The sequence below is a fragment of the Heloderma suspectum genome, chromosome 1 (genome assembly GCF_057233095.1).
Source record: "Heloderma suspectum isolate Gila_16-S chromosome 1, 16-S_ref, whole genome shotgun sequence".
Lineage (NCBI taxonomy): Eukaryota > Metazoa > Chordata > Lepidosauria > Squamata > Helodermatidae > Heloderma > Heloderma suspectum.
The window spans coordinates 404,427,799-404,440,099 of NC_139458.1; the positions used below are offsets into that span (position 1 = coordinate 404,427,799).

The 12,301-nt window shown below is 40.5% G+C and overlaps 1 protein-coding gene across 1 annotated transcript in view; it reads right to left on the minus strand.

The window, feature by feature from the left end:
* Positions 1 to 1,278: 1,278 nt before the first annotated feature.
* The window catches only part of SYT14 (synaptotagmin 14), a 153,002-nt gene continuing 141,979 nt past the window's right edge, over positions 1,279 to 12,301 (minus strand). The window contains exons 7-8 of the mRNA XM_084828890.1: positions 9,968 to 10,157; positions 1,279 to 5,423 (exon numbers count right to left, since the gene is read on the minus strand). Of these exons, the coding sequence (XP_084685016.1) occupies positions 5,110 to 5,423; positions 9,968 to 10,157 (504 nt within the window). The 3' untranslated portion in view covers positions 1,279 to 5,109. The remainder of the gene's footprint in view (positions 5,424 to 9,967; positions 10,158 to 12,301) is intronic.

Here is a 12,301-nt window from a genome sequence, read left to right on the forward strand (position 1 = left end):
ACTATCTTTAAACACCTGTGCCTATATTACTACATTTACACACAATTTCCCATTTGTGTGCACATCATGCAATAATGGTATATGACACTTTACATGCAGTTCATATGGTTTTTCCTACATCGATGTGCTATGTGTATAGGAAATGTGTTGCACTCAAAGTAGTTCTTAGCTGAACATACTAATGATTAATCCTAGGGCATCATATATGCAAAGTAATCATTTCCAGAGGAGTAGCTGTTTTAGTCTGTTGCAGCAAAAACAATGAAGAGTCTTGTGCCACTTTAAAGACTAACACATTTATTACGGTATAAGCTTTCATGGACTCCATGAAACTTATGCCATAATAAATCTGTTAGTGTTTAAGGTACCACAAGACTCATTCACCCGGTTCGCATGACCAAACAGCTTACCATGGCTAATTTAACCATGGCAGCACGTGGCAGCTATTTTGAATATTCACACTGCAACTGTGGCTTGTGGTATTGTCCAAACCTGTGGACCATGGGTTATGTGAGTGTTAAACAACCCTCGCATAACTCTAAAACAGGCCATGGGTTCTATGAGGGTTATGTAACCCTCGCATAACCCAGAGTCCTTGGGCTCGGACAACACAAGTTGCAGTCGCCGCTTGAATATTCAGGATGGCACCGCAGGTGCTGCATCATGGCTTAAATAAGCCACGAAGAGCCACAGCAATTGTGCAAACCTGGTAATTGTTGTGCATATGGAAAGCTCTATCACTGAGGTATGACCCTACTCAGTTGAAAATGGTGCTACTACTACTAACAGGGTGGTATCCAATGGTGACCATCCACTGACAACTGAATCTTCCATCAGCAAAATGGGGAGGGGGCAACTTTTGCTGATTTCACCGTTCTGCCTGCATCCCCCTGTGCCACCCCCCACACTGTTCCAAAGGATCCCCCAATGCTCTGAAACAGACTAAGGGGGTGCAAGAGGAGGGAGAATCAGCCAAAATTTCCTCCCTCCCTTTTCCTCTGATGGAACCCTACACAGGATCACAGAGCCTTTTGTCAGCGAAGGGACATCACTGGAGACAACCCTTAATAAATATTCCTAAATAACATAATAAAAATAAATTTAGAAATCGCCAGATTAAAGAGAGTGTTCTACTGCTATGATATTATCCCAATGTCACTTTTTAAATTTTCTTAAGGCCTTCCTATATGAATGTCCAAACACTTGTTTTAATGTTGTCTTGTGGTACAAAAGTTGAATGTTCAGTTGATACACGTAGAATAATCCTGTAGAAAGCTAGGAGAAGGTTTTAATTTCTCTTAAATCTCAAATGATTTATGTCAAATCAAATCAAAGATTTATTACAGCCACAGACCAGCATAAAATGATTTATGTGTACAAAGTAATTTCCAAAAAAGGTATTAATTGCACAAAAACAAAGTTCTTTAAAAAATACTCCACTCACTTCTGTGTTGCCTTCTAGCAGAATTACTTATTAGCTGTGTCTATGAGATACTGTATTTTGAAGGGCAATATATATATACAGAGATACAACTCTGATTAGGCAACTTTCAGATCCAACAGTCTCTAGGATCATAAGCATAATCATAATAATACTTTTTTAAAAAATTAGGAAAGACTTCATGAAGCCATAGTTTGTTTCCCGTGTACAAATGCACAACCCAGTCTTCAAGGCACTATGACAGTGCAGGACTTATAGCCCAGTTCTAAATATGTTTACTCAGAAGTACGTTCCAATGACTTCAGTAGTACTTCCTTTTTGGTAAGCATGCGTGCAATTGCAGCCTTAGATCTATAAGTAAATCCCAAGTGTCTCCAATTTAACTAAAAAGTTAAGTGAGGACTTTTGAAACATAACATATAATAAGAAGGCGTGTATAAGGATTCACTGCAAAGTCTACAAGAAATAGAACTGGAAGTAATATACTATATTTTAAGTCTATTAACAGTATTTCTGTTTGCAAAAGTTCCTGAATAGAAATTACATTTTTGTGCCATACATTTCATGCAACACAGGAGGAAAATTCATTTGGTAAATCTTTAAATCAATCAGGACTGAAATCAATCAATTCGGCATCACATGATAGTTACAAATTTAAGAGGTGAAACATGAAAGGCACTGAATAACAATTTCAAGACAACAGCTGGGAATTTTTAAGGAGGCTGTTAAGAATTCTGAGCCTGGGAACATTGAACATTGGGTCCTTCATATGATGCCCTTGTATCTTTTCATGCAATCCTGTAAAGTCTTTGATCTCAAATATAGCAACATTCAATAATGTTGTGAAGAAGAGTAATAAATATGTGCTTTCTCCATCAGTTCTCTCCAAGTAAAAAAGGAAATATGTGGACCCTTTTCTGCAAATTTACTTCATCCATAAATTTTAACTGAAGCTGGCACTTGAATAGAAATTCATGAGCTTGGACTATGCTTACAACAGATACAGATTCCATCTTCAAATAGGAATAATAAGTCCTAGGCATTTATTTAAGTTGTTGGATTTTTTGTCATGATGTCCCTATCTTGAGCTTCACTTTTACACAGGATCCCAGAAATCCAGTAATAGTTGAAACAAAGTGGTGAAACCATTTATTGCAAGAACTCTTGAGCTAGCAGACTTTTATAATACTTTCCTGTGCACTTCAGACCTCATAATTTAAGAAGCTGCCTTTCCAATACCAAAAAATATTGTAGCACACTGCTGGGGCTAAATAAATGTTAAGTGGTAGCAGTTTATTCCCTGTTGTTCTAAGACTACCCATGTCCTTTCCCTCAGATGTTTTAATTCCCAGATTTTACCATCGTTAGATTTTCAAAAGTGTATAATACAAGCTTCACATTCATATAAAGACCAATTAATTGAATTAAAAAGAACTTTTGGTAATGTAAGGCGCTGCAGTCCTGCCTTCTATTGTTGTTGTTCAGTCGTTAAGTTGTGTCCGACTCTTCGTGACCCCATGGACCATAGCACGCCAGGCCTTCCTGTCCTGCGCTCTCTCCCGGAGCATGCTCAAGTTCATATTCATTGCATCAGTGATGCTATCTAGCCATCTCATCCTCTGCCGTCCCCTTCTCCTTTTGCCTTCAATCTTTCCCAGCATCAGGGTCTTTTCCAGGGAGTTTTCTCTTCGCATTAGGTGGCCAAAATATTTGAGCTTCAGCTTCAGTATCTGTCCTTCCAATGAGCACTCAGGGTTGATTTCCTTTAGGATGGACTGATTTGACCTCCTTGCAGGCCAGGGGACTCGTAAGAGTCTTCTCCAGCACCACAGTTCAAAGGCATCAATTCTTCGGCGCTTAGCCTTCCTTACAGCCATACATTACTACTGGGAAAACCATAGCTTTGATTAGACGGACCTTTGTCAGCAAGGTGATGTCTCTGCTTCTTACTATGCTGTCTAGGTTTGCCATAGCTTTCCTCCCAAGGAGCAGGCATCTTTTAATTTCATGGCTACAGTCACCGTCTGCGGTGATCTTGGAGCCCAAGAAAATAAAATCTGTCACTGCTTCCATTTCTTCCCCTTCCATATGCCAGGAAGTGATGGGGCCAGATGCCAATGCCACTGGTATCAATGAGACACACTTGCCAGAAGCTGCACGCTGGATTTCAGTCATGTTCTACAAGCCTCTTGAATTGGGGAGAATAGGGTCATTTTAGTTGTGTCCAGGTACTTGCATCTATCCAGTGAAACATGTTACTTTTTCCCTTTGAACAGCAGCCCCCCACTCCCATTCCATATCTCAAACTGCTTTTAAAACTCTTCTCAGGGTGCTTCCAGACAAGGCTGTTCCTGGTGCCATCGTCTTGCCTCATTTAGGGAATTTTAAGGGGTATTCAGGCATCGTCTTCCATTTGCAACATTCCCATATTTTACCACTGCTTCTTCCATCTTTTTTCTTCTTAAAACAGAAAATCTGTTAGGGAGGGAAAGGCAGAATAGCTGCACACTGTCTTTTGACTGGTAGCGTCAGGAGGTGTCAGTCTGGAAGCACCCTCTGTTTCAAAACATGGAGGGCTGCTTTGGGGAAAAAAATAGGCCTGGAGTTCCCTTAGGGGTGCACAGGAACTAGTTGTGCAGATCTTTCGCTCAACCTAGCCTATGAGAGACCAGTAAGATGAAATGTGATCGCTACATGCCATGAAGTGGTGATTATTCCTGTGGTGGACTTGAGGAAAATTTGATCAATGGCAACATTGGTAGCTGATTCTACTGATATCCAAAGAAGCCACACATAAATGGATCCTGCATGGTAGACACTTTACACTGGAGGCACCCTCAGAATATTTTTAAAGAGAGTTGAAAGTGGTTTGAGAGAGGATTTTTGTCTCGTCGTTACCTCTGGTCAAACAAGTTTCACAAACTTTTGAAGCAATACAAAAGCGTTTTTGTCAATGGTGAAAGTGAGATGGGTGTACACACCATGAGCAACCATTCTTCTTTCAAAACAACTTCAGCCCTCTGGAAAAAAATATCTTCATAATTCATCAAAAAATATCATCTCCAGCATAAAGTAGGCACCACAGAGGAGCTGTTTGTGTGTCTGATAGGCAGTCGGCATGCAGGGCTGCTCTTGCATAGCAACACTAGTGCTCTTCAAAATTAAACTGTTAGAAATGCTAAGTTGCTAAAGGGGGAAACCGGTAATGCTCTTACTACTATAAGCAAAAATTACATTTTTTCTCTCCCATTGTTGTGTTTTGTCCCACCATTTAACCCCCCTCCCCAATCTGCTTGTTGACAGGTCATCTACAACACAGCATAGCACCACTAAAAAACAAGAACAACACAAGTAGAGGATTTTGCAATAACAGAGGATTTACACAAAATACCTGTAAGTTAAACTGAAAACCTAAACGTGGGGAAAAAACAGCAGTCTTAAAAGTGGCATAATAAGGACTTGAGGTTGCTGTCTCTTCTGTATCTGGTACCTTTTACCTGAAATCAGTGATGTTTAGTGAAGATGTGAAAGTTGCTCCACAGCATTTTGTGCATTTGTTAAAGTGGAATGTTTGAATTTGTAATTTCTGCAACACCTTTGCTTAGCTGCACACACCTAAAGGGCAGCCTTGCTGAATCCCCAATGTTCTGTGGAGCCACAACTACCCATTAAGATTCTAACAATGAGTGCCATCTACATACTTGTTGTCCTTTTGATTCCTTCATCTCAGTCCAGTGGTTTAGTTCTTCTTCACCAGAACTGTTCAAACCTAAAGAAATCCACCCTATCATTTCCTTTCGCTTCATGCTGCGTTTATTATACACAGACAATATCAGTGTAACGTCAGAAAGCTGAAACAGTGCCACTTGAAAGATAAAGGTCTCTTTGTAGACAGGATTTGGCTGCCCTCTTCGGATGGATGTCTTGCATTTGGACATCTCTTGACCCATGGAATTCAGCAACGTCAGCTTAACAAATGTATCTACAAAATAAAGGATTTTATTGACAGGAGATGTCTTAGACAAAGGATTTCGCCTAACAAAATACAGTGGAATATCTTAAAGGTTATGGTGTATACCATATTTGATTCTGAATAGTTGATTACGCTTAGTAATGTAACGAAAAAATGCAAAAAGTTTAATTGCAACTTTTACTTAATTGTATTTACCTTTTCATAACTTGTTTACTTAAAGGTATACCGCATAATCCTTCTACTCATTACCCCTTGCTCACTTGCATCAAGCAGACATGTGTAGCATTAACACTTAGCAAGCTACAACTGGCCACAACACTGTAAAGCATATCAGAGTTTTCAGATAATGTAAACAAGTGAATAAAAAGTGAAATGAAAAATAATAATTACAAATTTAAGAAATGGGAGTGGAGTGCAGTGCATCATGAAGTGGACTGCATCATGGGAGCTCATGATGAAATGTTTGCTTTAAAAAATCTCTGCATGGATGTGGTTTGTATTCAAGAGTTTTTGTTGGATTTGAGAACATTTAAAATGTCAAAATATAACAAAATGCATTGAAAAATTGATGTTTACTCAGTAAACCTCTTCATGCCTAATTTTTGCATACAGATATATTGGTAGTGGTATGAAATATTATTAGGGCACAGTTGCTTTATAATGCTTTTAAGATGTATTATGTTATAACAATGGTTACAATATTCAGGGTACAATCCAAAATCCTATGTGCAGAGAGGATATATTCCACTGCTCATATAACAGGGAAGCCTCTGTCTGCATGAAGCTCCGCATGTGCACTGGAGCTACTGGATCATGGATATAAATTCATTAATACAACATTTGACTTTGACATCAAAAACGTTCATTTTTATTACAGTGTTTCCCACGATGTCTGGGAAAATACACTCATAGCTACTGAATGCAGTGTGTTAAATCAGAATTTGAATTTCACCTTATTTAGAACCAGGCAGTTTTTCTGTCGGGGGTGGTGGGGAGTTTACGCAAGAAAATCAGGGTTTTTTAAAGACAAAAGATTGCAATAAAATTGTATGTCCAACAATCCTTTCACATTTTAATTTTAGAGATCTTTGAAATACCATCATCCATAGTCAGAGATTACATCTATACCCATTGTAAGAGTGAAATAATTAATGTACGATGTCAGAAACCAACATGGTGGAGAGTGGTGAAGTGCTTTGCTGCTGGCAACTTTCTTTTGCATGAAAAAGACAACATCCAATTAGTCTCTACAGGAACTCACCTCGTATTATATAAACCTGTCCACCTATCAAGTGTTTTAGACAACAGAACAGTCCGTCTGACAACAGGGGGTGGAAAGCAGTAAAAGAAATAATGACCAGATGTCAATAGTTGGGTGAGAGAGGATCAAAGGTTATAGTTTAAAAGGAAATACTATTCACCAGTGTGGAAAGGAGAAAAAGAAAAACCCTTAGCAAATCAGTTTAAAGTGAGGGACTGAACAAAAGGATTGGCAGGTACAATTTAATGAAATGAATTTTGTATGGTCACTGTGTACCTTTAACAAAAAAAATTACACTGTTTCAAGTAATGGAATATCTTAATATTAATTTCTGTTGGGCTTAAACACAGAACATATAGACCCATGCAAAAGATCAGGCTACAAAAGTAGAACTCATAGAGTCGTCTTTACTGGACCTTCCTCTTTTTCATGCAAACTCCAGCTTTCTGAGTAAGGGTCAATTCAATGACCTCAGACTAGGGGAGGTCAGTGGGATTACAATAGGGTAAGTGGTCACTGAATTGCACCCTGTGTGTATTACAAACATTACAATGAAAGCTAATTGGATTAAAAATTAATTTGTTGATACACTGTTCTTGGCGAATCTATACATTTAATGCCACTTTATTGCATCATTCACGTGATAAAGGACTACTCTAAAGTGCAAGACCATTTGATCAATGTTCATGAGTCCAATCCAAAACTGCATGGCTCCTTCAATGCACACACAGAGCTTCCTGTGATCACAGGATTTCTACTCAAACTGGAGTGTCAGGGTGGCTCCAAGTACACAATAAGGATTAGTTCACAGAGCTGTCCACAATGCTGCACTGAACAGGAACAAGAGTTCTGTGTGTGCATTATAGCACCTGCATATGCAAGGAACCAGTGCATCAGGTCGTAAAATTCCCTAAACTACAGTATGGGTCCATCTCAAATAAAACAGGAAAAAGAAACAGGACAGAACAAGTGCCGCCTTGTTTATAGCACTGTTTTTGGACCTTTCAAGAGTGTTTAAATAGCTCATTTTAAAATGCTTTACCATGCAACAACCTAGATTACTTTGGTGTAAAAAAGGACAGTTGAAATTCAAAATCCACCTGCGCAGTCCACAGGCCTATGTGTACTCTGATGCACACACAGAGCTTCTTCCTTTGAGGACTGACCTATTCACTTCAACTCTATGAGCAAAGAGATGTGCCCATGGAACTGCCCCCACCCCTGCCTGACATGAATGCGGCAACTTGTGTGTCAGGAAGCTTCTTCCCAAAGATGTTTCTAAGAGCCAAACAAGACATTAGTGTAATTGCATGGTAAGCAACTACATCTGGGGTTTAAGAAAATATATACTAACAAAGTATCCTATTAGGGGTACGCCACTAACACCACTAACATTAGCTGGTGCAACAGGTTTTTCGGGGCAACCTTGCAAACATCATTGGCATTGTGCTAGAGGCTGCTTACACCAGCACAACGTAGTTTAGGTTAGCAGTACTGTGGTATAGCATACTACCCTTGGTGTGTGTTTTAAACCATCCTTGCCCAGCCATGATCCTAATGTTTCCCTGACACACACTCTGCAATTAGCCTTAGGAAAACAGGTCCCATTGGCCTCAATGGGACCTTTTTTTCCCTAAGACAAAAAGCAATGTGGGGGAATTCTTGCTGACATTGTGGCTGGGAAGGAAGAATTAGACCTCCCCTCCCCATGCATTGCAGCCACAATGAAACCTGGGGTTCTCCATGTCTAGTATTAAATAAAAAAACAAACAAACAGAAGAGCTTGCTAGCCAAACAATTAAGAGTAACATCTAGTTTGACTCTAAACCACAAATGATCCACAAATGACCAATAGTTACTGAAGAACATGAAACCTGCATGCTTCAGACTTATAGTGCCTTTAGAGCAGAACTAGAAACTATGCTCAACATTTTGGGGCTGCTGCCAAAAATGGTAGCCTCATGTTGAGTTCTAAGCCCACTTGTCATAATATTTAGGCACACTTACTTGTACTATTTCCCTGGCCCCACTTCATTCATGACCACTGGTGGGGGCAAGGAAATGACATCGATAACGTGCCTAAAAATTACAAGGAGAGGGAGAGAACATAACATTTTAGCAGCAGGCCCTGTTGAGTTCTTCCTTTTGCCTCTTTAAATTCCAAATATTGCTGCGGTTTTCTGCTAATAATTACTTTTCTAAACTACAGCTTACAGATGCAGCTCCCAGAGACTGGATTTGGGTGCCAGCACTATGGTCATCTGATCCCTGGGCCTGTTTGCACAGTCTGGTCCTTACAAGTGCACAAAAAAGGAAGTTGATTATGTCCAATATAAACACATTCTTATCCCCATCTGAGGCCACCGTATTATATTTTTTGAAATACACACATACGCGCATGCACGCAATGACCTGGTTCACACATAACAAGAAGCCGACATGGGTGAATTTCCCCATGTGGCTTCTCGTTGCAGTGGCTGCCGCCATTTTGAATATTCAGGGCACAGCGTGGGGGCACCATACCTTCTTGTTACATGCAAATCTAGTGAGGGTGGGTTGTTGGGATGGTTGACAAGCCACCCAGAATCCATGGGCTGTTTTAGGGTTGTGGGTGTTTTGTCAACCACCCATTAACCCACCCTTGCCGGGTTCACATATAATGAGAAGCTACGGTGTACCTCCACCGTACCTTGAAAATTAAAAATGGTGGCAGCTGCCACAACGAGAAATTCCATGGGGAAATGCAACTATGGTGGCTTCTTGTTACATGCAAACCAGGCGAGTACCACAATTCTTCATACTTGGAATCAAGAATAATTTTTTAAATCACCACCGAGAATGTCAAATCTAAACTATACATATTGGTCTCACTTAAACTCTCACAAACTTATAAATGCTTATATGAATATCCTTAACTGCAGTAGCATCAACACATTTACATAAACATTCATTGGCACGCACTTTTAAAATACATTATAACTTTTTATATTGGCTCTGTGATGTGAGGCATTAATAGTTAAGTAATTAATCATTAAGATAAAGGCAATTTATTAGTCAGTCAGTCATGAAAAATTAAAAAAGGATATTGTCAAATCACAACCCAATATTTTGAATTTTAGATTTCTGCCATTTCCCCAAAGACTGGAAATATAAAACATGAAACAGATTAGCTGATGATTGCAACCATTTCAGCTTGACTGGGGTAAGGCTAAATGATAGGATTGAAGTCCCCCCCAGTGAAATCCCCCCAAGTGCAGAAGTATTAGGATGAAAAAAATAAAATTCCACTCACTGGGTGGTCTGTTTGCTGCCAGGTTTTTGAAGTGGCTGCCTTTTATCACTTCTGCTGCTAGCCTTCCAGTTGTAGCATTATAAAGCAGTCCGATGAGGATTTCTGGAGCTGAGCCATGTGCCAGAGACTGACAAGAGGAGGTACTTTCACTGCAGGACATTTCTGACATGCTCATTTGGGAGTCACAGCCCTGGAAGCAAAAGCAAAGCATTTGCAAGCATTTTAACCAACCAAGATACCAACATTTTCTCCCTCCGTATTTTTTACTCTAGGTTTTGATTCTAACTTGATCTTAAAGGCACATGTCGGTTTAAAGAAAATAAAAATGACGGTGGTGGTGAGAATCTGAAAATAACAACACATAAAACACTGGGTTCAAATTCAAACAAGGTTACGCTCACCCCACCTTCTATGCCAGGATAATCCGTACCACAAATACAAAAAGGATGTTCTAAAACTGTCATTGGAAAATGCTCATCCTTGCTCTTTGGACAGAATTTCACGTCAGAAGATGCTATGAGCCAGAGAGGGGAAACCCCTAACATTATGCCATCAGGATGCATGGTAATCTATCCTTGTACAGGACCAAACTAGATGTAGTGTTAAATGCATCTAATGTGTCTTTGTATATAATGTACACGTTTTGAAAATGCAAATAACAGCTGCTGTGGGGTGGCAACTATTTGGATTGCAGCAGACGGAGAAGGGGAGTTTAACCCTTTCCTCCCATATTGCAGCGATACTGAAAATCGCTCCTTCGATGTTTGCTTCAGGAGGACAGCTCTCATTAGCACTAGTTCAGGATGACTCATCTCTAAGGAATCATTGTACACACCTTTGTTATTTAATGTTTTGTAATTCATATCTGAGTGCGGACTTGAACCCTGGTCTCCCAGGTCCTAGCCCAATGCTCTAACCACTACTATCGCACTGGCTGTCATAGCACATGCCTGTGACTTTGCTATTGAACATGTGATGCTGCTCAGTAAGACATATTGGTCTATCTAGCCCAGTAATGTCTACACTGAATGGCAGCTGTTCTCCAAAGTCTTTCTTAGTGCCACTTCCTGAGATCCTTTAACTGGAAATACTGGTATTAAACCTTGGTATTTCTGCATGCATTCAAAGCAGGTGCTCTATCTCTATGCCATGGCTATTCTCCTATATGTAACTGGAATACGTGTCATGAATTGGGCTGTTTGGGGAGGGGTCCCTCCCTTAGGATTTTGTTCCAAAGACCTTTTTGTACTTCTGCAAACCGTGGGGCTTTCCCGAGCCTGCAGACACCTCCCTCTTGTGTATGGATGGTACCATTTTGGCTACATAAGGACTGACATTCATCTCTGAAGTTCGGAAATAGAGGGAATAAAGATGAAAATACAGTATAAAGTAAGGGCAAGACAGAAATTTAACACATAACTAAGCCATGACAGCTGAGCACTGTCACTTTAATACCCCATGTGAAAGCTCACACCCTCCAATCCATTGGGAGTGATCCACTGGTGTGATCCAAAAATATGGAGGATTAATTCCAGGCACCTATATCTTGCTACAGTAGCTGTCATACCTGATAATACTGACCTTCTGTGCAGCAAGGAGTGATCTGTGGAGCCCCAATGTGTAAGGTCTCTCAACAAGGAGCAAAGCTGAGGCAGAATATTGAGCTCTGAAATTCAAGCCGCCCAGACTGGAAGTTGCATCTTACTTCAACAGCCTCCACCACAACAGAGGGCAGCAGGCTAGCTTGGGGGTGCAGGGCAGGCCACCTGACACACTGAACTCTGTCCTCTGACACCTTAGTGCCTTGCTCCAGCACTTGCTGCCTGGGGCAGATGCCTAGCTAATGATAGGGGTGGCCTCATTTTTCAAAAATTGTGTGAGTCTTTACTGAGGTGAAAAGTGCTACAATGGGCCCCCCTAACTTCCCTTTCCAGTAAGTAGACATATCTGAGAATGTGCCCCAAACTAGCATTTCCTTAGGAGCTAGAATTTCTGGTGTACACATGGAAGTCTTCTACTCCACTTGTTTGTTTCAATGGAGCAACTATGTACAATTTGTGGATGCAGTCCATCCACCCTCAGTGTATGGAGGTCCACCAGGAATTCCATAAATGTCCTGCTTGTGATGCCCTCTCAGGTAGCACAGCGGGTTCTCAACCATTTAACAGGCTACAGGCTGGTGTACTCTGTTCATCTTGGTGAGTCACATACTGAGCAGGCCTGCAACAGGAAAAGTGGATCTGGAAGAGTACACAACCACCTATTCCCTTTACTGATGTGAATCATATGCATAGTGGACTCAACAGGAGCCACGCTAAAGGGCGGGGAAAGGAA